Here is a 27,644-nt window from a genome sequence, read left to right as displayed (position 1 = left end):
CACTTGCGCAGTTAAATGCAGAAATCCGTAAGACGTGGAACAGTGTCAGCACAGGAACAGGCCCTTTGGCCCATGGTGTCTGTGTTTAGTTTAGAGATACAGTGCGGAAACAGGCCTTTCAACCCACCGAGTCGGCGCCAACCAGTGATCACCACACACTAACACTATCCTACACACACTAGGGACAATTTACAATTATACCAAGCCAATTTTACCTACAAACCTGTACGTCTTTGGAGCGTGGGAGGAAACCGGAGATCCCGGAGAAAACCCACGCGGTCACGGGGCGAACGTACAAACTCCGTACAGACAGCACCAGTAGTCGGGATCGAACCTGAGTCTCTGACACTGTAAGCACTGTAATGCCCCTGTCCCACTTAGGAAACCTGAACGGAAACCTCTGGAGACTTTGCGCCCCACCCAAGGTTTCCGTGCAGTTCCCGGAGGTTTTTGTCAGTCTCCCTAATGGTCGAAAGTGGTTTCCGCTTCTTCTATGTTCCGGCGATTATTTCAAAAAATTCAAAACCGGCCACAACTAAAAATAGGTTGCCGTTTAAAAAATCGGTAATTTTTTAGTCGAAGCCGGTTGCGATGCTAGTTGAAGGTGGTTGCCGGAGGTTTGCAGGTAGTGGAAGATCTTCTGCAACCTCCGGCAACCATCTTCAACCTCCGGCAACCTATTTTTAGTTGTGGCCGGTTTTGATAATAAACTTATTCATAACTCATCTTATAAGATATAGGAGCAGAATCAGGCCATTCGGCCCATCGAGGCTGCTCCGTCATTTGATCTTGGTGGTTCTATTTTTCCCTCTCAACCCCATCCTCCTGCCTCCTCCCCTTCCCTTTGAATCCCTTGTTAATCAAGAACCTACCATCTCTACCTCAAAAATATCTAATGACCTGGCCTTCACAGTCATCTGAAGCAATGAATTCCACAGATTCAGCACTCTGGCTAAACTAAAAATCCTCCTAATGTAACAATCGCATATTTAGTCACGATTTCTACCTCCCAAACTAATTGGGACTACAGAACTCTTTACATTACAAAGCATTTTAAAAATGCTACATATTCACTGTCCTCAAAAGACTGTTCCAACTATCCATTTCGCTTTTGGTCCGGCATTTCAATTGTCAATAACCAACAACTGCCTCGAATACGACTAAGAAAATTGTTCTTTTGTACAAATATTATTGATACAACTTTCAATGAAAGTATTCAAATTGCATTTTAAATAAATTGCGAGTGGTTATGACTTGTAGCATTAAGTAATTAGGTTCTATAATGACAAACCCCACTCACCCACTCCATGCCCTGAAGGTGATCAAGAGCAGCATCTTCAGTCAGAGGCTGATTGCACCAATGTGCAAAACGGAGAGATACAGGAAGTCCTGTTTACCAGCTGCTATAAGACTTTATAATGCGCATAAATAATTGCACTTTTTTTTTAATTAATTGTATTTTAACTTGTATTTTAACGTATTTTAACTTGTTAAGTATGGAAGCAATTTAAGGAAATGTGTGGTGTTATGTTTGTCTTGAAGCTGTCGTGGCACTGTAATTTCCTGAAAAGGATTATTAAAGGTATAATCTAATCTAATCTAATCTAATTATTAATACTACTTTTGCTATTTAATAAGGGTGGCACGGTAGAGCTACTGCCTTACAGCGCCAGAGACCCGGGTTCAATCTTAACTATGGGTGCTTATCTGTACGGAGTTTGCACGTTCTCCCCGTGACCTGTGTGGGTTTTCTCCAAGATCTTTGGTTGCCTCCCACACTCCAAAGACATACAGGTTTGTCAGTTAATTGCCTTGGCACAAATGTAAATTATCCCTAGAGCGTGTACAATAGTGTTATTGTGCGGGGATCGCTGGTAGGTGCGGGCTCGGTGGGCTGAAGGGCCTGATTCCGCGCTGTATCTCCAAACTAAACTAAACTAAAGAACGTGAAATGAGTCCAAATAACTAAGAGGCCAAGATGTCGAATACCAGTTTTGGCTCTGAGAATTTCCGCAGCTTTCATTGAAATTTTCTTGCTCCTGTTATTGTTCGTCATTTTAAAATATAGAGATCGTCTTTAAATTAACGATGATCGTTCTAATGATAGTAAAGGTACATACATTATTGACTTCGGTGGAAATAGCGTTCTTCCCAGTTCTCCAAAGGACTGCAAGCGACCACATTTGGCTGCTTCAGATGCTGCCCAGCATCAGCCAATTTCAACTAGCAGCATGCATGCATTTTAATTTGAATGGACCCACGCTGTTTTAGCATTTCATCCTGTGCCAGAATCCAGTATGTACGTTGGGTTTGATTTCATGCTTTTGTTAGTCGTGGTGGGCTCACTTATTTTCTTTATTTCTCCACCCCTGGTCCTTGGACAAACCTCCATGCCACAGAACTTGGAATAAATCAGCAATGGTCAGGCTTTGTCATGCCCCCTCCCCCCATACCACCACAATCAGTCTGAAGGAGGGTCTAGACTAAGGTTGCCAACTGTCCCGTATTAGCCGGGACATCCCGTATATTGGTTTGTCCCATACGGGGGGAAGGACCTTGTCCCGTATTTGACAGCTGCTGCTCAGGTCGAGGGGACTGTCAGGTCGGAGTACCGTGTCCGGCCCCGCCTCACCCGTCCCGACGTAGTGCAGCAGCGCCTCGCCCGTGGCCCCATCGGTCTGCCGTCTGTCCGACCTTCGGATGTTCGCTTACCGCCGACACCACCACCAACCCTCCTTCTCATGACCGATCATCGGTTCATGAGTTGGATGGGGTGCTGGGTACCAAAACTCCTCAGCTGGCCCGCTGGCTGGGCTTTGTGTGCAGTCCAGCACCCGGGCCAACTCATCATTCACCCAGCCACGGCCGAGTCGGTCAACGAATTGCCGTTGGGAATTTGTCCCTTATTTTGTCCCTTAATTTGACCTTTTGTTCCTTATTTGGGAGTGAGAAAGTTGGCAACCCTAGTCTCGACCCGAAACGTCACCTATTCCTTTTCTCCAGTGATGCTGCCTGCCAATTGAGTTACTCCAGCTTATTGTGTCTATCTTCAGCAAGTTAATCCAGACTGGTCCAATACTCTATGCTCCAGGCCAGAGGAAGCTGCTGGAATACTTCAGGTGGAATTACTGTCTCTCAGACGCCTTTCACCTCGAGTAGCTTGGCAATTTGAGGTTAGAAGCAGATACCTTCCAAGAACGCATTTGAATTACTTTGATCTTGTGCTAAAATACATAATACCTATTCTCCTATTTTGGCTGGTTTACCTTCAGTTAGCAGGAGTGATGAGGGATGATCTTATCGGAGGTGTATACGATCATGAGAGGAATAGATAGGATAAAACCATGTCGACTTTTACCAAGAGCAGGGGAATCAAAAACCAGCGGACATAGGTTTAAGATGAGGGGGGGAAAGATTTATTATAAACCTGAGGGACAACTTATTTTTTACACAACAGGTGGTGGGTGTATGGAATGAGCTGCTGGAGGAGATAATTGAGGCAAGTACTATCACAACGTTTAAGAAACATTGAGACAGGTACATGGATAGGACAGGTTTAGAGGGCGATGGGCCAAACACAGGTTGATCTATCTTTCCCTCTCAAGCTCATTTTCCTGCCTTCTCCCTGTAACCTGTGATACCCTGCCTAATCAAGAACCTATCAATCTCCGGTTAAAAAATTACCAATGACATGGCCTCCACATGGGACATGTTGGCCGGTGTGGGCAAGTTGGGCCGAAGGACCTATTTCCACACCGCAAGACTCTAGTTCTTTTATTGCCAGTTAATAACGCGAGTGGCCACGAATCAGTGCTTTGACAACCATTGATATTCCATATTAATGGCCCGGAAGAAGGGGCTACTAGGGAAATTTAGAGTCTCACTGAGGATCCTTCAATACTTCGACTGGAGCTGTAGAAAGTATCCTGTCCAGAAACATCTCTATCTGGTTTGGCAACAGCTCAGCCCAGGACAGGAAGGCTCTGCAGAGAGTAGTGCGTTCGGCCGAACGCACTACGGGACCTACACTCTCCCCCCCACCCCCACCCCCTGCAGCACCTACCTATACACCAGGAGGTGCAGATCCAGAGCCAGCAAGATCATGAAGGACCCCTACCACCCCAGCAACGGACTATTCCAGTTGCTACGGTCAGCCAAACGCCTCCGCTGTCACGCTGCCAAAACAGAGAGGATGAGACGGAGTTTCTTCCCACAGGCCATCGGGATTGTAAACTCTGATCTCACCGGGAAGTAAATACTGTTGTGACTTCATTTTTTAATGTAAATACTGGTTCTGTTCTGTTCTGTTGTTTTGCAAAATCCCGCAGGCATTGCCACTTTCATTTCACTGTACATCTTGTATGTGTATGTGACAAATAAACTTGACTTGACTTGTGGCCGAACTGCTAATGGTTGTTTGGAGGTTATGAAGAGCCTGGCAAAGGGATAAGGATACGTTAGATGAATGGGTGAGTGAGTTTAAGGTGGCAAAATGTGAGGATATCTCTTTTGGGAGGAAGAATTAAAAAACAAATGGTTACTTACATGGTGAGACTGTATAATGTTGTGGTACAAGGTGATCTGTGGGATCTGGTCAATTTAACATCAAAGACGGGCATTGGAGATACAGCAAGAAATTAGGAAGGCAAGTGGAACATTGACCTACACTGCAAGGTATATATATAGTCTACAAAAGCAGTGAGGTTTGAGGCAACTTTACAGAGTGCTGATATGATTATGCCTGTACTGTTTGCATTTATGATATCTGTAGATTGGTTAATGCATGTGAAGCAATCATAGTAGAATAGCATCACTAACCCCACCTTACTGTATGTTTTATACTAACACCCACTTCCTACACTAGTCAGTCTTGGAAGCGGTCACGATGAACTAACAACTAACGACCTGCTGTACCGTTATAATATGGGTACTGATTAAAGATGATCTTGAAATACAGATTGTGTAGATTACTTATTTACATGTTGTCAGAAGTGGGATAATAATTAAGGAAGCATTTGGAAGCGGCACTGCGAAGGGCCCCAGAGAGACTGGAGGCAGCATAGCCTTCATAGAAGGAAGCAGAGGGTTGTGGGGGAAGGTTGTTTATCGGACTGGAGGCCGATGGTGACTGGTGGGCCTCAAGGATCGGTGCTGTGCCCATTGATATTTGTGGTGTATATCAATGACTTGGATGAGAACGTACGGCACGATTAGCAGGTTTGCAGACTACACTAAAGTGGGTGGTATTGCAGATAGTGAAGATGGTTATTAAAAGTTACAGCAGGATCTTGATCAACTGGGCAAGCGGGCTGGGGGATTGCTAATGGAATTAATGCAGATAAGTGTGAGCTGTTGTATTTTTGAAAGTCAAACTAGGGCTGGACCTTCACAGTGAATGGTAGGAGTAAGGGGAGTGTGGAAGAGCAATCAGAGTATTGAGTCTAGAAGTTGAGATGTGTAGGAAGGAACTGCAGATGCTGGTCTAAACCGAAGATAGACACAAAAAGCTGGAGTAACTCAGCGGGACAGGCAGCATCTCTGAAGAGAAGGAATGGGTGACATTTCGGGTCGAAACCCAAGAAGGATCTCGACCCGAAACGTTACCTATTCCTTCTCTCCAGAGATGCTGCCTGTTCCACTGAGCTATTCCACCCTTTTGTGTTTAGAGACGTTGAGACGTTGTGTTCCAGTTTTTGCAAGACATTGGTGAGGCCGTCTTTGGAGTATTGTGTTCAGTTTTTGTCGCCTTGATCTGGGAAGGATGCCATTTGGCTGGAAAGAGTGCAGGGAAGATTTATGAGGATGTTACCAGAACTCTAGCCTGAACTATTGCCAGAACTATAGCCTTATATTGCCTGAACTATAACTATAGGGAACGTTTGGGCATGCTAGGAGTTTATTCCTATGGGAGACTAGACTTCCCTCCACTCCCCTCCCTTCCCCCCTCTCCCTCCCCTCCCCTCCCTTCCCCCCTCTCCCTCCCCTCCCTCCCCCTCCCCCCCTCCAATCTTTGCACACCCCCAATCCTTTCCACTCGTCACTTTAATTTCATGTATCATGCATCTTGTCGTGTTTTATGACTTGTTGGCAGACCAATTTCCCTCCTGGGATAAATAAAGTTTTATTGTATCGTATCGTAACCTGTAGATTGTCAGTAGTGTGGATGGTTGCTTGCTGGTCATAGCAGGCTTGGTGGGCTGAAGGGCCTGTTTCTAGGACTCAATTGCTCTAGTGTAAATGCAGTTCCTGTTTAACATTGCAATAAAGGGTGAAATCCAATATCCAGGCCTTTATCCACGACATTATATGAAAGTTTGAACATGCGCCTTAGAAACATAGAAAAAAGTTGCAGGAATAGGCCATTCGGTCCTTCGAACCAGCACCGCCATTCAATATGATCATGGCTGACCTTCCAGAGTCAGTACCCTGTTCCTGATTTCTCCCCATATCCCTTGATTCCGTTAGCCCCAAGAGCTATATCTAACTCAAACCTTAATTAGTCTTGTATTGTACTTATAATAAAGTAAGCACTTGCCGGTGGTGCATTGTGATGGACTTTGTTAATCAACTCTGGAGTTGTGCAAGCTCCTGCCAAAGTGAAGTTTCTAACATATTACGATACGATAGAACTTTATTTATCGCAGGAGGGAAATTAATCTGCCAACAGTCATAAAACCACAAAATACATGAAACATGAAATTAAAGTGACGAGCTTTGGGATGTGCAAAGATTCAGGAGGTGGGGGCGCGGGGGGGTGGGGGGAGGAGGGGGCGGTGTGTAGGGGAGTCAGTCTCAGTCAACCCCACAACAGAAGGGGGAGGAGATGTAAAGTTTGATAGCCACAGGGAAGAAGGATCAGGCGTTCTGTGCTGCATCTTGGTGAAACCAGTCTGTTGCTGAAGGTGCTCCTTCTTCTTCTTCTTTCGTGTGGCGTGCACAGCCTAAAGTTGTTGGGCAACTTGTTCTATTTGATCTTCTGTTTGTGCACGTCGAGTTGATTGCATTAGTCGAAACAGGGCGGACCACGTGAAGGTTGCAATCTTCCACCCCAAGATGCTCCTCAGGTTGATCAGTGAGACATGGAAGGGGTGATCTGTATTTCTCCAGGATGCTCCGCAGTTTGAGTTACATTTTTGCGATGTGGCATTTAACGCACGAACAAGTAGAGGAATGTTGACTTCAGTTGAAGCATAAACGGGATTTTTTCCACCCGCTTGAGTGAGTAAGGCCAATATTGGAAGTTACGGCCCTGTGCCTTGGTGGTCATTTCGGTCTGACAGTGGCAGTCTACGTGACAGACTTGGTGCAATTCCATGGACGCAGGGAAAAAACAGAGCGCCGTTGTTAGTAGGCAAAACAAACAGGATAGCCACTCCCCAGAGGAGCAGCGGTAGAATGTCTCCACACAATAGCGGAAAAAAGCTTGAAAGGCCGCACTCTCTTTTGTGGGCACCAGGCTGGCTTTCAGAATATCAATGGGTAAAAAATAAGTGATGCTCGGAACTCCCACTGCGACAGCGTTGGTGGGTAAGGCTTTGAATATACTTTAAAAGGAAACTGAAGCTTCACAACTAGAACATTGATCAGAGCAGATAAAAGGCAACAGGATTAGAATTTGACTCTTGTTTCAAGTTAAAAGATTGATTAACTTAGTTGTAACAAAAAGCGCATGAAAGAAAAAAAGGAAAGAATATATCGGGCGAGATGGTGCTGAGTTTTTCTGGTGGTTAAGACTGGAACCGTTGATAATTCAGTCGGTAAAATGAACGTAACTGGTGGACTTGCCCACATGTACTGTGAAATCCAGCATTTGCAAACCAATTTGGAAGGTTCATTCTACTGTTTGGCTTCATGTGGAGTAAGGATGGTTGATATCTTTCCCTCAAGACCATTAATAAACTCACAGGCTGAGTGCAAGACCGCCTGCCTTGTACGGAGTCTGCCCTAATAGTGAACATACTGTAAATCGTTCCACTATGCTTTGGCAGCACATTAAAAAAAACATCTTCAGGGTCCCCTTCTGCAGGTACTTTTTTTATCTATTCAAATTTCTGATAAATCAAAGAACTGTGTTCAGGCACAGATTTCTAACCTAGCCTTGCGTTAGGTTTAGTGAGATAATGCTTCAAAAGAGAACAGAGATGCATTCTCATGAATGTCACCGGCAGTAGTATAAATATCACATAGGTTCTGACTGTTGCAACCTTACGCCTCCCAGATTGAAAAAGCAAAGGGGGGGGGGGGGGGAAACAGGCACCCTTTCTGTAATTAAACCATTGCAATAAAGCAAACAAGATGCCCAGTTATGCGAGAGTCCTCCTTTGGGAATGGAGAGGCCAGTTAAGGCGCTGAGGTTATTTTTCAAAGACTGGGGCTGTACATTGCTCCTAGTGTGTAGGAAGCGGATGTGAAAGTGGGATAACACAGAACGAGTGTGAATGGGGTGATTGATGGTTGCAGTGCCCTCGTTGGGCCGAAGGGGCTGTTTCCACGCTGTGCTTAACTTTAAAAAATAAAATAACTTTTTTTTTTGCATTTCAGTCGACATTGCAGAAGAGAAGAAAAAAAATCATGAAAATTGAACATCAATATTTAGGAACATTTGTGAATTTGGCATGCAATTTTTATTTTGGCTGATTTTGGTTCGCCCATATTTTAGAGTGACTAATACAATTAGTCCCCCCCCCCCCACTCCACATCAGTCTGAAGAAGGGTCTCGACCCAAAACGTCACCTATTCCTTCGCTCCACAGATGCTGCCTCATCCGCTGAGTTTCTCCAGCATTTTTGTTTACCTTCGATATTTCCCGCATCTGCAGTTCTTTCTTAAACACATTTCCTTAAGTGTCACATGCAGAGATCACACTTTTAATCATAAGTAAACCTGAGCGTTTTTTAAAGCAGTTGCTTCCCCCTTCGCTCAGAGACCTGGATAAAACATCGACTGTTTGCAAGATGTGAAAGCTGCTCTCTCAAGCTCTCAGTAATAATGCCACACTGAAGTGCATATTCACCTATTTATAAATGACCCTCAGAAGCAACGGTAGGTTATGGATGCACAGAATTATGCTACTTTTAGGCTTTAGCCACTGGATGTTTTCTTAATTTGATCCGTCATCCCTTGCAAATAGGCATTTTAATTGCAGTAAATTGACTTTTTTGGAAACATTTATAAGAAATTCTAGAGGATGCAAGAGACAGCTGATGGTGGAATTTGGAGCAAAAAATTAACTCAACGGGTCAAGCAGCATCTACAGAGGATAAGAGATGGTTAAGGTTTCAGGTCGAGGCTCTGCTTCAGGATGTCAGGCTTTGTCCGCCCCCACCTCTCTTCCAGCTTTCTCTCTCTCCCCACTAGAATTATGAGGTCAGAAGTGATAACAGTAGAATTAGGCCATTCGGCCCATCAAGTCTACTCCTACATTCAATCATGCATGATCTATACCTCCCTACTAACCCCATTCTCCTGCCTTCTCCCCATAACCTTTGACACCCGTACTAGTCAAAAATCTATCTATTAAAAATATCCACTGACTTGACTGCCACAGCCTTCTGTGGCAAAGAATTCCACAGATTCACCACCCTCTGACTAAATAAATTTCACCGCATCTCCTTAAAAGAACGTCCTTCAGAATTAAAGGTAGATATAAAATGCTGGAGTAACTCAGCGGGTGAGGCAGCATCTATGGAGAGAAGGAATGGGTGGCGTTTCGGGTCGCGACCCTTCTTCAGAATTATAGTGAAGAAGGGTCCAGATCCACAACGTCTCTTACCTTTTTCTCCAGAGATGCAGCCTGACCAGAGCTGAGTTACTCCAGCACTTTGTATCTATCTTCAATATAAACCAGCATCTGCAGTTCCTTTCTGCACATCAAATCAGACTTTATCGTGCACTAAACATTATTCCCTTTATACTGTGTCTGTACACTGTGGACGGCTCGATTGTAATAATGTACGGCCTTTTAGCTGACTGGATAGCACGCAACAAAAAGCTTTTCACTGTACCTCGGTACACATGACGATAATAAACTAAACTAAACTAGTCAGTACTATATTTTATTTATTCATCTCCAGCTCCGTCTTATCCACTTCAGTCGTACAATGCCACCCTACAATGTCAATCCTGTTTTTCTTTTCTTAACCCAGCGTTTGGCAATTGTTTTTTAAAAAAACGAACAAAGTTTTGCGATTGCCAGAGCTTTAAGTGCTTTCAAGGAAGTGCCGCAGCGCCTTAAAAGAATCTATAATTGTGAGATCTCGTTTTTTTCGTGAATAAAGAATTTAAAGCAATCTATTAGTAAAATAATCCCATCCCTCAGTCCATTTACAAGGGAGTTAATAGATGGCTTACCTCCAAGGTCATGCCTTTGGCTGAGCAGAGTTGTCTCACTGCCTCTGCTCCTCTTTCTGTGCTTGCAAACTGTGCTTTCTTCCCTTGTTCACGTTCCCTCTCAAACAGCAAAGTACTGTGTCGCAATGGCTTCAGGTCCACTGCTAAGAAACAAACATGCCTGTTTACAGAATGCCCCGCATTAAAATACAGCTCACAAATCAGTGGCGGGGCCCTGCATTTACACTGCACTCTCTAATCCTCTCAATTCGACCAGCAACTTTCACCATCGTAGAACATCCAATTCTCAGTCAATTCTCTGACTTCCTGGCACTGTAGACCTCCAGACTATCTTTAATCGGACTTCAGGCAATAACAATTGGGGCAACTCGTTGGGGCAGCGGTAGAGTTGCTGCCTCCTCACAGCGCCCGAGGCCCAGGTTCGGTCGTGACTATGGGTGCTGTCTGTGCGGAGTTTTGTTTGTCCTCCCCGTGACCGCGTGGGCTTTCTCCGGGTGCTGCAGTTTCCGCCCACACTCCAAAGACATGCGGGTTTGTAGTTTAATTTGGCTTTGGTAAAAATTGTACATTTTCCCTAGTGTGTAGGATGGCGTTATTGTGCGGGGATCGCTGGTCGGCGCGGACTCGGTGGGCCGAAGGGATTGTTTCCTTTACTTCCAAGAAATATACAAAAACTGTTTATGGAAAGACAGGGTGGGTATAATTTGAGAGGGGAACATAATTTAAAAAAACTCAATGTCAGAACAACTCTTAAAAGTATGTGCATAGCAATCTGTGGTGTGAATTTATGGAATGGTCTGGAACAGGAGATAAAACTTAGCACAAGCATAATTCAGTTTAAAAAGTACAAAAACACTTGTTTAAAAGGATATTGGGATGAGGATAGGTGATTGTGAGTGGGATATTTGTTATACTGATTGTATTGGGAAGGGTGATTATAGGGTGATGGGTTGTATATATGACTAAGATACTGTATAGTATATGAGGGTTTTTTCTTTTCTTTTTCTTTTTTTCTTTTTTGTATGGCTTTGTAAATATTTGATTAGTGTTTAAATGTAAATATTTTGGTGTACATATAGTGGCTGGTGTACATATGGTGTACATATAGCTGCTAAATTTGTATAAGATAATTACAAGCAGTTGAATAAGGGGTGGGAATTAATAAGCTTTGGCTTCTTCCTGCTCCTTTTCGGACACTTATGATTTCATTTATTTATAGATATTGTTTATGACACTTTATAAATATATATATTTTTTTTTTGTATGCTGTTTCACACTTGCTTTTTATTCTTTTATTCTGTTCGAAATAAATAATAAAAAAATAAATAAATAAACTAAAAAAAACTGAACAAGTTAATTTAAAATGGAATGCAGAATATTTGGTCCATTCAGTCTATGACAATTCTCCAACCAATCCAATCAGTTCTATTACCCTACTTTTTTTAGAGATTCAGCGTGGAAACAAGTCCACTGAGTCCGAGCCAACACAAATATCACCCGTACACTAGGTCAATGTTATCCCAGTTTCATATCCAACCATTAGGCGCAATTTACAGAAGCCAATTAACCTACAAACCCGTATGATGTTGGAATGCGTGAGGGAACCAGAGCATCCAGAGAAAACTCGCACAGTCACGGAAAGAATGTGCAAATTCCACACAGACAGCACCAGTAGTCAGGATCAAACCACACGCTGTAAGGCAGCAACTCTACCACTGCGCCACTCTGTGTCCTCTTGCACATGCCCATCACTCTCCATGTACTGCTCAACTGCACTCGAGGTGAGTTAAGTCATCAATTACAAGCCCATCTTTGCAAAATTGAGGAAAACCAAAACGTTAGGAGAGGCACACACATTTACAGGCAGAACATGCAAACTCCACAAGGACAGTACACAATGAAACCCAGGTTGCTGAGTCTATGTAGCGTCAACATTAACTGCTGTGCTATCTCACCAAGAGAGTTGTGAATCTGTGGAATTCTCTGCCACGGAAAGCAGTGGAGGCCAATTCACTGGATGTTTTCAAGAGAGAGTTAGATTTAGCTCTTAGGGCTAACAGAATCAAGGGAAATGGGGAGAAAGCAGGAACGGGGTGCTGATTTTGGATGATCATCCATGATCATATTGAATGGCGGTGCTGGCTCAAAGGGCTAAATGGCCTCCTCCTGCACCTATTGTCTATGTTTCTATCTCAGTATCTGTGGCCAGAGGACAGCTAAAGCGTAGTCGCGTTCCAGGTTATACAGGCTAGTAGATAGTGAGTGATGTTTAAAAATATTTCTGCATGATCTATGCTTGAGAATTAATGTGTTTTTCTGAGAAAATTCCCAGTGGGAATATTTTGCAAGTGAACCATGGAGCATAATCGTTTTAAATTCAAAAGTAGCACATTGCATGTAGGAATTCATTGATCAATTTGCTTTCAAGTTGTGCAATCTTTCTAAATTATTTCTAAACTAAAAACAACACATTCAGTTATTCCTGCCACAAAAACCTATTTCAAAGCCAGCTTGTTCAAACAAAGGTTCGTGGTTCAACATAATCTGTCAATGTAAACAGTAAGACTTGATTTGGGTTAGCACAAGCCATAGAGTCATACAGTGTGGAAACGGGCCCTTCGGCCCAACTTGCCCACACCGGCCAACATGTCCCAGCTACACTAGTCCCACCTGCCAGTGCATGGTCCACATCCCTCCAAACTTGCCCTATCCATGTACCTGTCTAACTGTTTCTTAAATGCTGCGATAGTCCCAGGCTCAACTACCGCCTCTGGCAGCATGCTCCAAACACCCACCGTCCAAGTGTAAATCACTTGGGGTCAGACTTGCATACAGTTCATCTCAGATGAAAATGCACTGTGTTTATATTTTAGGGCTCACCTCTGGGCACGGATGTCATTGCTTCCTTCTTCAAAAGTTTCATTGTGGTGAAGATCTCTGTCTTGGCACCTTTACCTTCTTTGGAGAAAGGTCGAAAGACGTTTGATTCACTGCAAGTAGTTACATCAATCACTCCACCTTTGTAGCTCTGGACACACTCCAGCTGGGAATCCAGGATCTGCTGGTGGGACTAAGAGGACAACAATGAAATGGATGCATTCATCCCTACAATTTCATTCATCCGATTCTATTTTTATTTGGAGATACAGAGTGGAAACAGGCCCTTTGTCCCCACCGTGTCCGTGCCGACCTAGTTCCAATCCCTACACACCAGGGACAAATTACAGAAGCCAATTAACCAACAAACCTGCACTTCTTTAGAACTTGAGAAGAAACCGGAGCACCTGGAGAAAACCCACACGGTCACAGGGAGAACGGGCAAACAGGAGAACAGCACCCCCCCCCCCTCCCCCCCCCCCCCCCCCCCCCCCCCCCCCCCCCCCCCCCCCCCCCCCAGTCAGGATTGAATCTAGGTCTCTGGCATGTAGGGTAGCAACTCTAACACTGCACCACCATGTCTTGCAGTATAGCCATTTCTCTTTTTAGAACAGTGTGGTTCCAAGGTGATTTATGGTGCCAGAAAAAATATTTTGCCAAATGTCTTAATTATAGCTTGATAAATAGAAAGTTGATTTAATATATTAATTGTACTATCTTATTTCAGTTAGTTTCTCTCTGCATTCTCTTGAAAACTATAAGTAAGTAAACTGACGTATATTTACTCATCATTTTTAATCTATTTAATTTAATGCTGCACAATTGGCAAAACAGTGTGCAGTTTTGGTCTCCTAATTGAAGAAAGGACATTCTTGCTATAGAGGGTGCTTCGATTTTTCCAGCATCTGCAGTTATTTCTTAAAAATATCTATCTATCTATCTATCTATCTATCTATCTATCTATCTATCTATCTATCTATCTATCTATCTATCTATCTATCTATCTATCTATCTATCTATCTATCTATCTATCTATCTATCTAATCTATCATATCTAACAATCTATCTATCTATCTATCTATCTATCTATCTATCTATCTATCTATCTATCTATCTATCTATCTATCTATCTATCTATCTATCGTATCTAACATATCTATCAATCTATCTATCTATCTATCTATCTATCTATCTATCTATCTATCTATCTATCTATCTATCTATCTATCTATCTATCTATCTATCTATCTATCTAGCTATCTATCTATCTCTGTATATCTATCTAAAATAGACACTCAATGCTGGAGTAACTTAGCGGGACAGGCAGCATCGCTGGAGAGAAGGAATGGGTGACGTTTCAGACAAAGGGTCTTGACCCAAAATGTCACCCATTCCTTCTCTCCAGAGATGCTGCCTGTCGCACTGCATTACTCCAGCATTTTACGTCTACCTCTGGCATGTAGCCAATTCAAAGAGGCCCACTTTCAAGTCCTGTCGAAGCAAGTGACACAGGCATGCTGAAAGTTTGCTACGGCACAAGTTACTGATACAGTGCTGGATGGTACCATGAGATCCAGGGAATCTTCTGTGCATTCACATTAAGCACGAGGAGCAACTTTGGACAGAAATCTTGGACTTCGCAGGTCCCCAATTTCCACAGAAATCAAATGGTGCAATGCACATAAACACAGCCCCAAGCATTAATGTGTAGGAAGGAACTGCAGATACCAGTTTACACTGAATTCATCACCGTTGAAAACATTGGCTGGTTTCCAATGGGAATGGTGACGGACGCACCACACATCTCTGCCCTCCAGTTCCTGCGGACTTCCGCCGCTGGAAGTATAGGATTTGTGTGTGTGCTTTATCATCATTCCTTACAATGCTATATACAACAGTGATCGCAACTTCTACTGAAGTGTGCATGGCCATTAGCTCGCTAGAAGCTCATCCGCCCTTTGACAGGTCTTGATTTTGGTCCTGCTGGGGGGCCAGCATCTCTGATGAAATGGTCAGGCCCAAAACGTCACCTATTCCTTTTCTCCAGAGATGCTGCCTGGCCTGCAGAGTTACACCAGCATTTTGTGTCTATCACAAGCATCAATTCCCACACATAGGATTTCATTTTAAAATGAAATTTTCACACAAAGGGTGGTGGGTGTATGGAACAAGATTCAAGAGAGTTTATTGTCATGTGGCCCAGATGGGACAATGAAATTCTTGCTTTGCTTCAGCACAACAGAATAAGGTAGGCATGAATACAGAACAGATCAGTGTGTCCATATCTATATTACTAAAAGTCTGATCTTGACCGCTTTTGGCTCGCTGTGCTGCGATTTCCGAGAGAACGTCGCCACCTACGGCCGTCATTTTTGGCCACCTCGCTCAGAGCCCCCCTCCGCCTTCCGGGACCAGAGAATTTTTCCCATCGATGAAAAATCAGAGAGATATTAATGTTTTTAAATAATTTGCCATTCTCTCTGCTGCCCCTGCTGGTGGAAGGGGGAGGGACTATAAAACCAGGGTGTGCCTCACTCAGTCTCTGCAAGATGGAGGAAGCCAGAGGGTCACGTCTCTCTGAGCTCTGAATAACACTGAACACATGTCTACTCAACTGTGAGTGCCCTTAATGTGGTTTGAAAATGAAAATATGGTTGGTTTGAAGTAAAAATGCACTGCAAATGGTTGTTTGGGTTGAAGTAAAAATGCACTGCAAATGGTTGTTTGGGTTGAAGTAATTGGTGGAGAGGTGGAATTGGTGGAGAGGTGGAATATTGCGTAGGGGGACCAGCCCTCCCCTGTGAACATGGGACCCAACGGGTCCCACTTAGTCTAGTACCATTATATAAATATATACACACATGAATAAATAAACAGATAAAGTGCAAATAAACAGATAATGGGCTATTAATGTTCAAAGTTGCCAGAGGAGGTAGTCGAGGCTGGGACTAACCCAACGTTTAAGAAAGACAGTTAAGCAGTTACATGGATAGGACAGGTTTGGAGGGATATGGACCAAGCGCAGGCAGGTTGGCCGGTGTGGGAAAGTTGGGCCGAAGGGCCTGTTTCCACACTGTATCTCTCTGGTGGACAACAGTTAAATGATCTTTGTCCACATACAGTGGATGATATTAAATCTCCTGCTTACTGTGGAATCTGGTAGAACAACTGACTGCAGTGAAGTGATGGCCGTCGCACGCAGGGAACAACGGTTCAGGTCTTTAGACTTCACAAGGAGAGAACCTTGCACCGTATATGTAGATGGACACTTGCCCGAAACATCAATCTGTGTAAGACATAAATAAAATACCATAAACATAAGCAGAATGTTATATTATCTGGAATGAACTTTATATTTTCTTAAGTCATAAGTTCATAATTCATAGGTTCAGAATTAGGCCATTTGGGCCATGGGTCTACTCCGCCATTCAATCATGGCTGATCTATCTTTCCCTCTCAACCCGATTCTCCTGCCTTCTCTCCTTAAGCTTTGACACCCTTACTAATCAAGAATCTGTCTAATTCCGCTTTAAAAATACCCATTGACTTGGCCTCCACAGCTGTCTATAGAACTGTATTCCACAGATTCACCACCCTCTGACTAAAGAAATTCCTCCTCATCTCCTTTATAAAGGTTCGTCCTTTTATTTTGAGGATGTGGCCTCTGGTCCTGGACGCCCCATGAGTGGAAATATCAATAGACAATAGGTGCAGGAGTAGGCCATTCGGCCCTTCGAGCCAGCACCGCCATTCAATGTGATCATGCCTGATCATCCCCAATCAGTAGCCCGTTCCTGCCTTCTCCCCCATCCACTCCTCATATCCTCTCCTCATCCACTCTACCCAGGCCTTTCACTATTCGGTCAGGTTTCAATGAGGTCCCGCCTCAATCTTCTAAACTCCAGCGTACAAGCCCACATTCGAGCATGATGATGATGAAAAGAATTAAAGAGCCATTATTTTATTCATTATGTACCTCCCCAAAACATACAGCATTTTCTGGTTGTTCTCTGGAACTCACTCATTGAATCCCTTCACTGCTCAAAAGCTTCATTGACACCCATCCCTCAACCAAAAGGCCGAGATAGAGTGGATGTGGATGTTCCCAGCAGTGGGAGAGTCTATGACCAGAATGTGACTGTGCTGCAAATCAGATGTAACTTTCCTGTCATTATAGTGAAATTTAAGGTGGGTTTCAGTTTCAGGTCCTCGAACGACAACCTGTTAATACGAAGACTCTTACCTCTTCAACTGTTGCCTTTTTGTTCACTGTGTACGAATCTTGGAAAACACTGAGGATTCCTCGTTTGATGTTCAGGGACCAGGTCTCCTCATCTTCTGCAGGACAGATCTCAGGAATGATCCCATCTTGAAAAGAAAAATGAAGTGGATGTTTCTCGAGGGCAGATCTGCAAATAATGGGAAAATTATGTGAAAAAAACTACAACAATTATAGGTCTTGACCCAAAACGTCACCCATTCCTGCTCTCCAGAGATATCTGCCTGTCCTGCTGAGTTATTCCAGCATTTTGTGTCTATCTTAAATGAATGAATGAATGAATGAATGAATGAATGAATGAATGAATGAAGGAATGATGATAATGAATGATTCTTTATTGTCACATGTGACAAGTCACAGTGATATTCTTTGTTTTGCATACCCAAGGTATGCCAAGAGTCACCGCATAAAGGGCGCCACTTTAGAGTGTAAATGGGCATTTAAGGACGTAGTGTGAACCGCGGTTGTAGCATGTAAACCGGCATCTGCAGTTCCTTCTTACACACAAATGAGAGTCTGTTGTCTAGATGATAACTGCGATGACTCGTCCTACCAAAGGTTCAGTCCCATCCCCGTCACCAGCAAGCAGGGCACATGGACCCAATGGCCAGCACTGTGAACACGCCAGGCTGCTGGTAAACATCAGCACCTTAGACAGCGTCGGACTGAGCTGAAGCTACAACCGAAGGAGCAACAGCAGCATCCAAGTGGCCAGGACTCCATCAACTCACCTGCACCTTGGCTGCACAGTGGCGCGGTGGTAAAAACACAGAGACATAGAAAATCGGTGCAGGATTAGGCCATTCGGCCCTTCGAGCCAGCACCGCTATTCAATGTGATCATGGCTGGCTGGATTTGGGCTGATCGTCCAAAACCAGTACCCCATTCTTGCTTTCTCCCCCCATAATCCCTTCATTTTGTTAGCCCGACAGCACCAGAGACCCGGGTTCGAACCTGACCACGGGTGCTGTCTGTGTGGAGTTTGCACATTTTCCCCGTGACCGTGAAAAATTGTGAACCACACAAGACATTTGAGAGTTTGTAGGATGGTTGGTTTATACCACCTTAGCAGGTAACACAGCTTACCTGTGTGGTGGTCAATGGAGCCTTTACTCTCATTTTCTCCATTTCCTAGATTTCCGTTCTGCCCTAAAAAGGGTCTCGACCCGATATACGTCGCCTATCTATGTTCACCAGAGATGCTGCCTGACCCGCTGAGTTACTCCAGCACCTTGTGCCCTTTTGGGTATTAACTAGCATCTGCAGTTACTTGTGTGTCTCCCTTCACACCTGACACCATCTGTAATAATTTCTCTCCTCATCTTATCACCTACCAGCCCCTGCCTCACCCCTCTCTTTCACCTCTTTGTATTAGCTCTCCTCCCTCCGCATTCAGTCCTGGTGCAGGGTTTCAAATTGAAATATCAAATATCCCTTTGCCTCCACAGATGCTGCCTGACCCGCCGAGTTCTTCCAGCAGTTTGTGCTTTGCAAGTAATTTAGCATTGCTGGCAACCGGCTCTTAAATATAGTCAAACATGTATGGGCAATAATATTCACTGGAGACTCTTTAGAGTGTAAAATAACCAGAACATTGTCGGCAGTCCACCACTTCTCTTTGTGTCCACTCAAGCAAGAGTGTAAAGCATGGAAGCAAATTAAAAAGGTTTAAAGAGCGAAGCTTTGTTTCTATTTCAAATATCGGCACGGTGGCGCAGCGGTAGAGTTGCTTCCTTACAGCGCTTGCAGCGCCGGAGACCCGGGTTCGATCCGGACTACGGGTGCTGTCTGTACAGAGGTTGCACGTTCTTCCCGTGACCGCGTGGGATTTCTCCGAGATCTACGGTTTCCTCCCACACTCCAAGGACGGACAGGTTTGTAGGTTGTTTAAGGAGTAACTGCAGGTGCTGGAAAATCGAAGGTAGACAAAAGTGCTGGAGAAACTCAGCGGATGCAGCAGCATCTATGGAGCGAAGGAAATTTCCTTCGCTCCATAGATGCTGCTGCACTCGCTGAGTTTCTCCAGCACTTTTGTCTACCTTCAGGTTTGTAGGTTAATTGGCTTGGGTTTGTATACTTGGTATAAGTGTAAATTGTCCCTAGTGTGTGTAGGCTTGTGTTAGTGTGCGGGGATCGCTGGTCGGCGCGGACTCGGTGGGTCAAAGGGCCTGTATCCGCGCTGTATCTCTAAACTAAGCTAAAATAAACTAATCTAAAAATCTTTGGGTGAAGCAGCAGTAGTAACGAGCTTCGATATCACAGCCGTGGTGAGGATTCGGTTAATGGCCATGAAGCTGGTTACTGAGGTAATGCTGTGTAACACACACTTTGTTCACTCATCAGACAATAGCTGAGGGGCTCCATTGATGTGGCATCAATGAGGATGCGAGTTGGACACAGCAGACGTTGGGACCGGGAGAAACAAACACATTCACACCAAACGTGAATGACAGGCGCACTAGCTTGGTGTAAAGAATGGGACCTCTGGACACACACTGTGGTACTGATTTTCCCAGCCACAACCGTTCAATGTGCTATAGTATGGAATGCAGACCAAGATGAACAACTGGCCATCCCAGGGAACAGCCACCAACATTTAATTGAAAAATTCATTAGGCAATGGGAATATCTTTGCTATTTAGTTGTTTAGTTTTAGATTTAGAGATACAGCGCGGAAACAAGCCCTTTGGCCCACCGAGTTCACGCCGACCAGCGATCCCCGCACACTAACACTATCCTGCACACACAGAGACAATTTACACAAACACCGAGTCAATTAACCTGCAAACCTGTGTGGGAGGAAACCGAAGATCTCGGAGAAAACCCACGCGGTCACGGGGAGAATGTACAAACTCCGCTCAGACAGCCTTGCTGTTACTCCAATGAAGTTGCTTCAGTTTGCAATAGCAATAGCATACTGATAGCATATCAGAGAGCAACGGCAGAGAATTGCACTGCCATTCCTATCAGTGTTAGCACTAATACACGGACATATTGGATGTAGACTGGCATCTCATTCTAATGTCCGACATAAAATGCCACAATCATTATGGCAGCGACTTAGGGCAAACGGAATCAAGGGATATGGGGAGAAAGCAGGAACGGGGTACCGATTCTGGATGATCAGCCATCATCATATTGAATGGCGGTGCTGGCTCAAAGGGCCGAATGGCGTAGTCCTGCACCTATTTTCAATACTGTCTATGTCCATGACTTCAACACTGGCCTTTTATAAGTCAAAGGATTGTCCTCATTGTTAAGTGTTTTGAGGTGTCGGACACCCGTTTTCATTGATTTGATTTTGTCATCGTCATTTCAATAGTGATTAGTGACTGCTCCATGACATCATCTGGGAAACCAGCCTGGGAGGAGTTTACATGGCTGACAGCGTGTGGGAACCGGGCTAAGATCTCGGAGAATTTGCATAATTTGCAGAGGGTCTCTCAGTCCCCCTTGTCATTATAACCGCGCGTTTTCATTTATCTCCTTCATAGAGGCAAGTCTTCAGACGCTCTTCAAGCACGACCGTGAGTGGGAACTCAAAGCAGAGGAAGCCAGAAGACAAGATGCTTTCTTTAAATGAGTGATGGGAAGTTAGGGAAAGAATTATAACTGGACGTGTCTTCTCCCCCCTCCCCCCTCCTCCCCCCCCCCTTAAATTCATCAAACTCTCTAAGCACGCTAAAAAAAAAAATTCCAGTTGTAACTTCATCTGAAGGAGCCATCTCAAAGCGAATTTTTTAAAAATTATTTTAAATTAAAAGTATTTGGTGCGAATAGATTTCTATCTGCCTTACAAACTTAAATCTTTCAGACTTTCACAACGAAACATTTTTGTAATCCGTTTCCACCCACCAACAGATGGCTTACAAGGTTTATTTAATTTTTGAGGCTGTGTGGGCTGCTTGCATTTAAATCCAGCACAGCTCTGAAAATGAGATCAGTTCCACACATGGATCTGTCCGGCTGCGATGCACTGGGACAAAGCTACAGCAAGGATTTTACAGAGGTTGAGGCTCGCCCAGTAATGCATATTAAAGGGTGCGGAGAATAAGTTTAGAGAGGATACAAAGATCACGGCTGTATGGTTGAGAGTGAAGAGGACACCTTTAGCATACAGGTGGTCTGGTTGGACAGAAAATGGCAACTTTCGGCAGCAGTGCGAGATGATGCATTATTAGAGAGCAATGCGCAATAGACTAGGAAATAGATGATTTATAAAATATAAAATTTATAATAAATAGCTGAATATTGAGTAGTGTTTAGTTTGGAGATACAGCGTGGAAACGGGACCATCAGCCCAACGAGTCCACGCCCACCAGCGATCACCCCACACACTAGTTTTATCCTACACACTAGGGGCAATTTACAGATGCTAATTGACCTATAAACCCGTTTGGCTTTGGAGTGTGGGAGGAGACCGGAGCGCCCGGAGAAAGCCCACGCGGTCACAGAGAAAACGTGCAAACTCCGTACTGACAGCACCCATGGTCAGGAACCCGGATGCTGTAACTCTGGTGCTGTAAGGCAGTAACTCTACCGTTGTGCCACTGTGCTGCCCAAGTGTAGTGTGGAGAACATCAGGTTCCATATCAACCGATCCTTATAACAATGTGGCACTGATCAATAATTTGGTCAAAAGACATACAAGACGATTTCCTTTAGTAGCCCTGCTACAGAATATAAAAGCAGGGAGGTTATGTTATAATTAAATAGGGGTGGCACGGTGGTGCAGCAGTAGAGTTTCTGCCTTCCAGCGCTTTCAGCGCCGGAGACCCGGGTTCGATTCCGACTACGGGTGCTGTCTGTACGGAGTTTGTACGTTCTCCCCGTGATCACGTGACTTTTCTACGAGATCTTCGGTTTCCTCCCACACTCTAAAGACGTACAGGTTTGTAGGTTAATTGACTTGGTGTTTGTGTAAATTGTCCCTAGTGTGTGTAGGGTAGTGTTACCCTGTGAGGGAATCGCTGGTCTCCGTGGACTCGGTGGGCCGAAGGGCCTGTTTCCACGCTGTATCTCTAAAACTAAAAGACCGTACACAATACTCGTTAGACCACAGCTTGAATAATGAAGACAATTCTGGTCACGTGCGAGAGGAAATATGTGACGGCACAAACATGTGATTTTTCAGACACTTCCAGGACTCGAAAACAATAGCTATGAGGAAAGGATAACAGCGGATCGTTAACTTTAGAACTGAGGTGGCCAAGAGTGGATCTAATCATGGGATGTAAATTAATAAGGGGTAAAGGTAATGCAAATAGGAAAGGCCCGTTTATCTTAAAGGGGTAATATTCCAGCGGAGATATATTTGAAGTGGGAAAGTCAAAAATCTTTCTCCCAGAGAAACTGAAATTGCTCTGGAACTCATGGCCAGAAAGGTCACAAAGTGCTGGAGTAACTCAGCGGGTCAGGCAGCAGCACTGGAGAACATGGATAGGTGATGTTTCGGGCGGGGACCTTTCTTCAGCCTGAAAGGGTGGTAGAGGTCGGAAGCCTCATCACCCTTAAACTGTACTTGGATGCACTCATGGCCCTAGAAGGTGGAGATTTTAAGGTAAGGGGGTGGGGGGTGGGGGGGACAACGATTAAAGGAGATGTGTAGGGCAAGTGTTTTTTTCCACAGAGGGTGATGAGTGCCTGGAACACACTATTGGGGGTGGTGCTAGAGGCAGATACGATAGTGGCACTTAAAGAGACTTTCGGAGAGCTACACGGATATGCAGGGAATGGAGGGATTATAAGGTCACATGTGATAAGTGTAGAATTAGGCCATTCGGCTCATCAAGTCTACTCCGCCATTCAATCATGGTTGCTCTATCTCTCCCTACTAACCCCATTCTCCTGCCTTCTCCCCATAACCCCTGGCACCTGTACTAATCAAGAGTCTATCTATCTCTGTCTCAAAAATATCCACCGATTTGGCATCCACAGCCGTCTGTGGCAAAGAATTCCACTGATTCATCACCCTCTGACTAAAGAGATACCTCCTCACCTCCTATCTAAAAGAACGTCCTTTAATTCTGAGGCTATGTCCTCTAGTCCTAGACTCTCTCACTAGTGGAAACATCCTCTCCACATCCACTCTATCCAAGCCTTTCACTATGTGGATTATGTGCAGGCTGATAAGAGTTGTTGGGCCCAGTCATCGTGGGCCATTGGTGCTGTTATTGTGCTGCACTGTTCTACCTTCCAAGACTGGGTCATTCTTTCTGGGCTGTCAGGGAGAGAATGGGTTGAATGGCCTCCCTCTGTGTCTATAACTTTCAATCGGTTCGCAAATCAACACCAGCGCTGGGCGTGGAGAAAGCATGCAGGATGAAGAATGTACAGAAAAATTACTTAATCTGGAGAGAAAATCTTGAACAATTTTCAAATTAGAAGCAGGCCATTTCAAGTCACAAGGCTTTTTTTCACCATATAAGGTAGTGGACTTTTCTTCCCCAAAGGACTAAAATAAGCAACAGAAATGTTCAAGATTGAACATTATTTTCAGGGTAAAAACACCAAGGGTCTCAAGAAGGGTCTCGTCCCGAAACGTCACCCATCACTTCTCTCCAGAGATACTGCCTGTCCCGCTGAGTTACTCCAGCATGTTGTGTCTATTTAAGGGTCTGAAGAAGTTCGGAGACCGAGAACGGTCTGAGTATGAAGAAGAGTTCCAATGATGGAAAGCTGGAAATTGCTTAGCAAAAAAAGTTTAGCATGAAAACGAGAAAGCTTTTCACCGTATCACGGCACAGATGAAAATAAACTAAACTGAACTAAACGTCACCCATTCCTCCTCTCCAGAGATGTTGCCTGTCCCGCTGAGTTACTCCAGCATTTTGTGTCTATTTTTCAGGAAAAACGCTTTTGCTGGTCCAGAATTGAGATTCCTTCCATTTTTGTCTGTAAATTATCAAATGCACACACGTGCAAATTGGTCAAGATATATTTGGGTGTACTAATGCTAACTGATGGCTTTTATTCTGCATTGGGTAATATTGGTATTGAATTCACATTGAGTGTAATGATACCACAACACTCAATGATATTGTAGTTGCCTCATTAGAGTAACGTAGGGATTTCCTTGTTTGTTTGTTTGATTTAATGCAGGGGAACTTAAAGTTGGCATCACAAATCCTGCAGTCCTCCACAGCTTGGATTGTTTTGCAGCCTTTAATCTAATATAATACATTTGTGATTTTTTTTAATGAAAGTCTCACACTACACGGTGGCACACACACAGAGGTTTAGAGACTTTTGAAAAAAGTTGGCAATCTGGGAACATAAGACCATTTTGAATCAGCACATTTGCAGAAATAAGAAAAATAATCCAGTCACCCAAGTCACCGGGCGGCACAATGGTGCAGCAGTAGAATTGCTGCCTTACAGCGCCAGAGACCTGGGTACAATCCCGACTACGGGTGCAGCCTGTACGAAGTTTGCACGTTCTCCCCGCGATCCCGTGAGTTTTCTCCAGGATCTCCGGTTTCCTCCCACACTCCAAAGACGCACAGGTTTGCAGGTTAATTGCCTTGGTAGAAAATTAAATTGTCCCCAGTGTGTAAAGGATAGTGTTAATGTGCAGGGATCACTGGTCGGCGTGGGCTCGGTGGGCAGAAGGGCCTGTTTCCGCGCTGAAAACTAAACCAAACTGATACAATCTCAGGATGAGATGCATAACTACTTCAGGTACAAATAAGTTTTCAAATGACCTACTGAGGCATAAAAAACTGCTGAGAAAATGTTCGTGTTAGAGGAATTAGGTACATGCATGTTGATTGCAATTTCCCCCAGTTGACATTTCAAAATGAAATTAAACATTTTAGATTTATTACATTTTCAGCTGTTATCTGCATCGGATGTGCAATGTTGCGATCTTTATTGGGTGCTCTGTGAAATGAGCTATTTTCCTTTCCTCATTCCTGACTTTGTGGCATTGAAAAATTACTAAATGTTTTTGGCAGCTCAATTAGTCAGATGTCGTAAATGCTAGACTCCAGGCGATGAATTAATGTCCAGCAGCAGATGTTGTACAAGGCAAGTCCACAGCAACTAAAACATTAGATATTTGTAGGTGTTCTTCTCAGCAGTCAGAGACTTACAAAAGAAATCCGGATAGCAACAATCCTCCCAAATTGAATCTCCTATCTCTAGGAAGGAACTGCGGATGCTGGTTTACACTGAAGATAGACACAAAATGCTTGAGTAACTCAGCCGGTCAGGACACATCTCTGGAGAACATGGATAGGTGGTGTTTCGGGTCAGGACCCCACTTATCTCTGTTAGCTATTTTCAAACACTTCAAAATCTTCCTTTAGACTCTGGAGGTACACTGCAGAAACAGGCCCTTCGGCCCACTGGGTCTACATCGACCAGCGATCACCACTAGCATTATCCTACACACTAGGGACAACTTACAATTTTACCGAAGCTAAATAACCTACAAACCTGTCTGTCTTTAGAATGTGGGAGGAAACCACAGATCTCGGAGAAAAGCCAGGCAGGTCACGGGGAGAACACAACTTGAACATACAAACTCTGTACAGGCAGCACCCGTAGTCAGGATCAAACCCAGGTCTCTGGCACTGTAAGGCAGCAACTCTACTGCTGCGCCACTGTGCTGCACTTACCATTGACATCAAGCAGCAGAAGCGAAAATTTATAATTAAAAAATGAAAAATATTCAATAAAAAGTATTTTCAAAATATTTAACAATCTTTGAGCGGGCCATCAACTCACTGCACAACTTTAAACTCTCAATGGACAAAGTGCTTGTTTTATAAACATGGTGCACCACTTACCATCTACCTGTACACTCTCTCTATCTGACCCACCTCAGAATTACAATTGTCTGCAAGAATTTTGTTATGTCCGACATGAAAATGTAAATTTTGCTGAGGAGATGACCTCTGACCTTGGCTACCTCACCCTCAATCTTTACCCTCCTTGCTTCAGGCCATCCTGCCTCTGTCCCCATTGCCATGACAACGGCTCCAACTTATCCCTTTAGGCCCAATGCATCTCATGATTGCAACAAACTAAAGGGTTTTTTTTTTTTTTTTTAATCCTCCATTCAGCTGGTGTTCATTAACTTCAAATGAGTGGGTTTTTTAGACTCCCCCACGACCTTGTAAGCAGAGGGCAAGCAGCCATTAATTTAGCTTTGAGAGGAACAGTATGGAAAGTGGCCTGATGGCCCATGCCGACCATCAATCACCCGTACACTGGACCTATGTTATCCCACTTCACATCCTACACACCAGGGGCAATTTACAGGAGCCAATTAACCTACAAACTACACATCTTTGTGATGAGGGAGGAAACCGGAGCACCTGGAGAAAACCCACGTGGTCACAGAGAAAACATACAAACTCCATACAGACAGAACCCGTAGTCAGGATCGAACCCGGTCTCTGGCAACAGCTCTACCACTCCGCCACTGTGCATTTAATTCATTTCATTTTTTTTTTTCCCCACCAGTCTCGATTTACTGAAGGTTTTGTGGTGCACTTCAGATTCTGGTGATATACGAAAGATTTATATATCAAATATACTATATGTTAAAGAAAGCACACTTCCACAGGTACATAAACTGTTATAGTCTCATCACATCTATGGACAGTATGTTTTGGTTATCATGGTAAAAGGTCCCAATTTGAGAATACGATTGAAGCCAGCATGGTGGCACAGTGGTAGAATTGCTGCCTTCCCGGAGGGAACCGGAGAGAACAGGAGCATCTGAAGGAGACCCACACAGTCCCAAGGAGATCACGCAAACTCCACACAGACAGCATCCGAGGTCAGGACCAAACCCAGATGGTAGCAGCTCTGCCAACTGCGCTGCCACTGTGCCACCCTGTGTCCTGTTCGCTGCGTGTTCTTGAACAAATTTAATTTCTTTCTTCAAACTTCTATGTCAGTGCGGGATAATTTACCTGGGTTGCGAGTGTCTGGCTCAGTTTGAGACAGTGGTCAGAGAGGAGAGTGGAATTCCTGGCTTGTGCCAGAAGCTGGGGTGATCACAGCTCTTCTTAATCCACAAACACACCAAGAACCGCTGTGTCAAGAGTGGAGTGGTTTAACTTGGAAACTCTGAACAGTAACAAGGCTGTTAAACTCTGGCGTGCACCTTTGAACGAGTGCACCA

General features: G+C 44.2%; 1 protein-coding gene across 1 annotated transcript in view; it reads right to left on the bottom strand.

Moving 5' to 3' along the window:
• Window positions 1-27,644, bottom strand: part of LOC116985893 — a 235,103-nt gene that overhangs the window by 184,679 nt on the left and 22,780 nt on the right. The window contains exons 5-8 of the mRNA XM_033041007.1: window positions 17,471-17,636; window positions 16,376-16,513; window positions 13,231-13,420; window positions 10,351-10,493 (exon numbers count right to left, since the gene is read on the bottom strand). Coding sequence (XP_032896898.1) covers window positions 10,351-10,493; window positions 13,231-13,420; window positions 16,376-16,513; window positions 17,471-17,636 — 637 coding nt within the window. The remainder of the gene's footprint in view (window positions 1-10,350; window positions 10,494-13,230; window positions 13,421-16,375; window positions 16,514-17,470; window positions 17,637-27,644) is intronic.

Source organism: Amblyraja radiata, chromosome 22 (genome assembly GCF_010909765.2).
Source record: "Amblyraja radiata isolate CabotCenter1 chromosome 22, sAmbRad1.1.pri, whole genome shotgun sequence".
Taxonomy (NCBI): domain Eukaryota; kingdom Metazoa; phylum Chordata; class Chondrichthyes; order Rajiformes; family Rajidae; genus Amblyraja; species Amblyraja radiata.
Note: the sequence above shows the minus strand (reverse complement) of the source record. Positions and strands in the feature narration are given on the sequence as shown.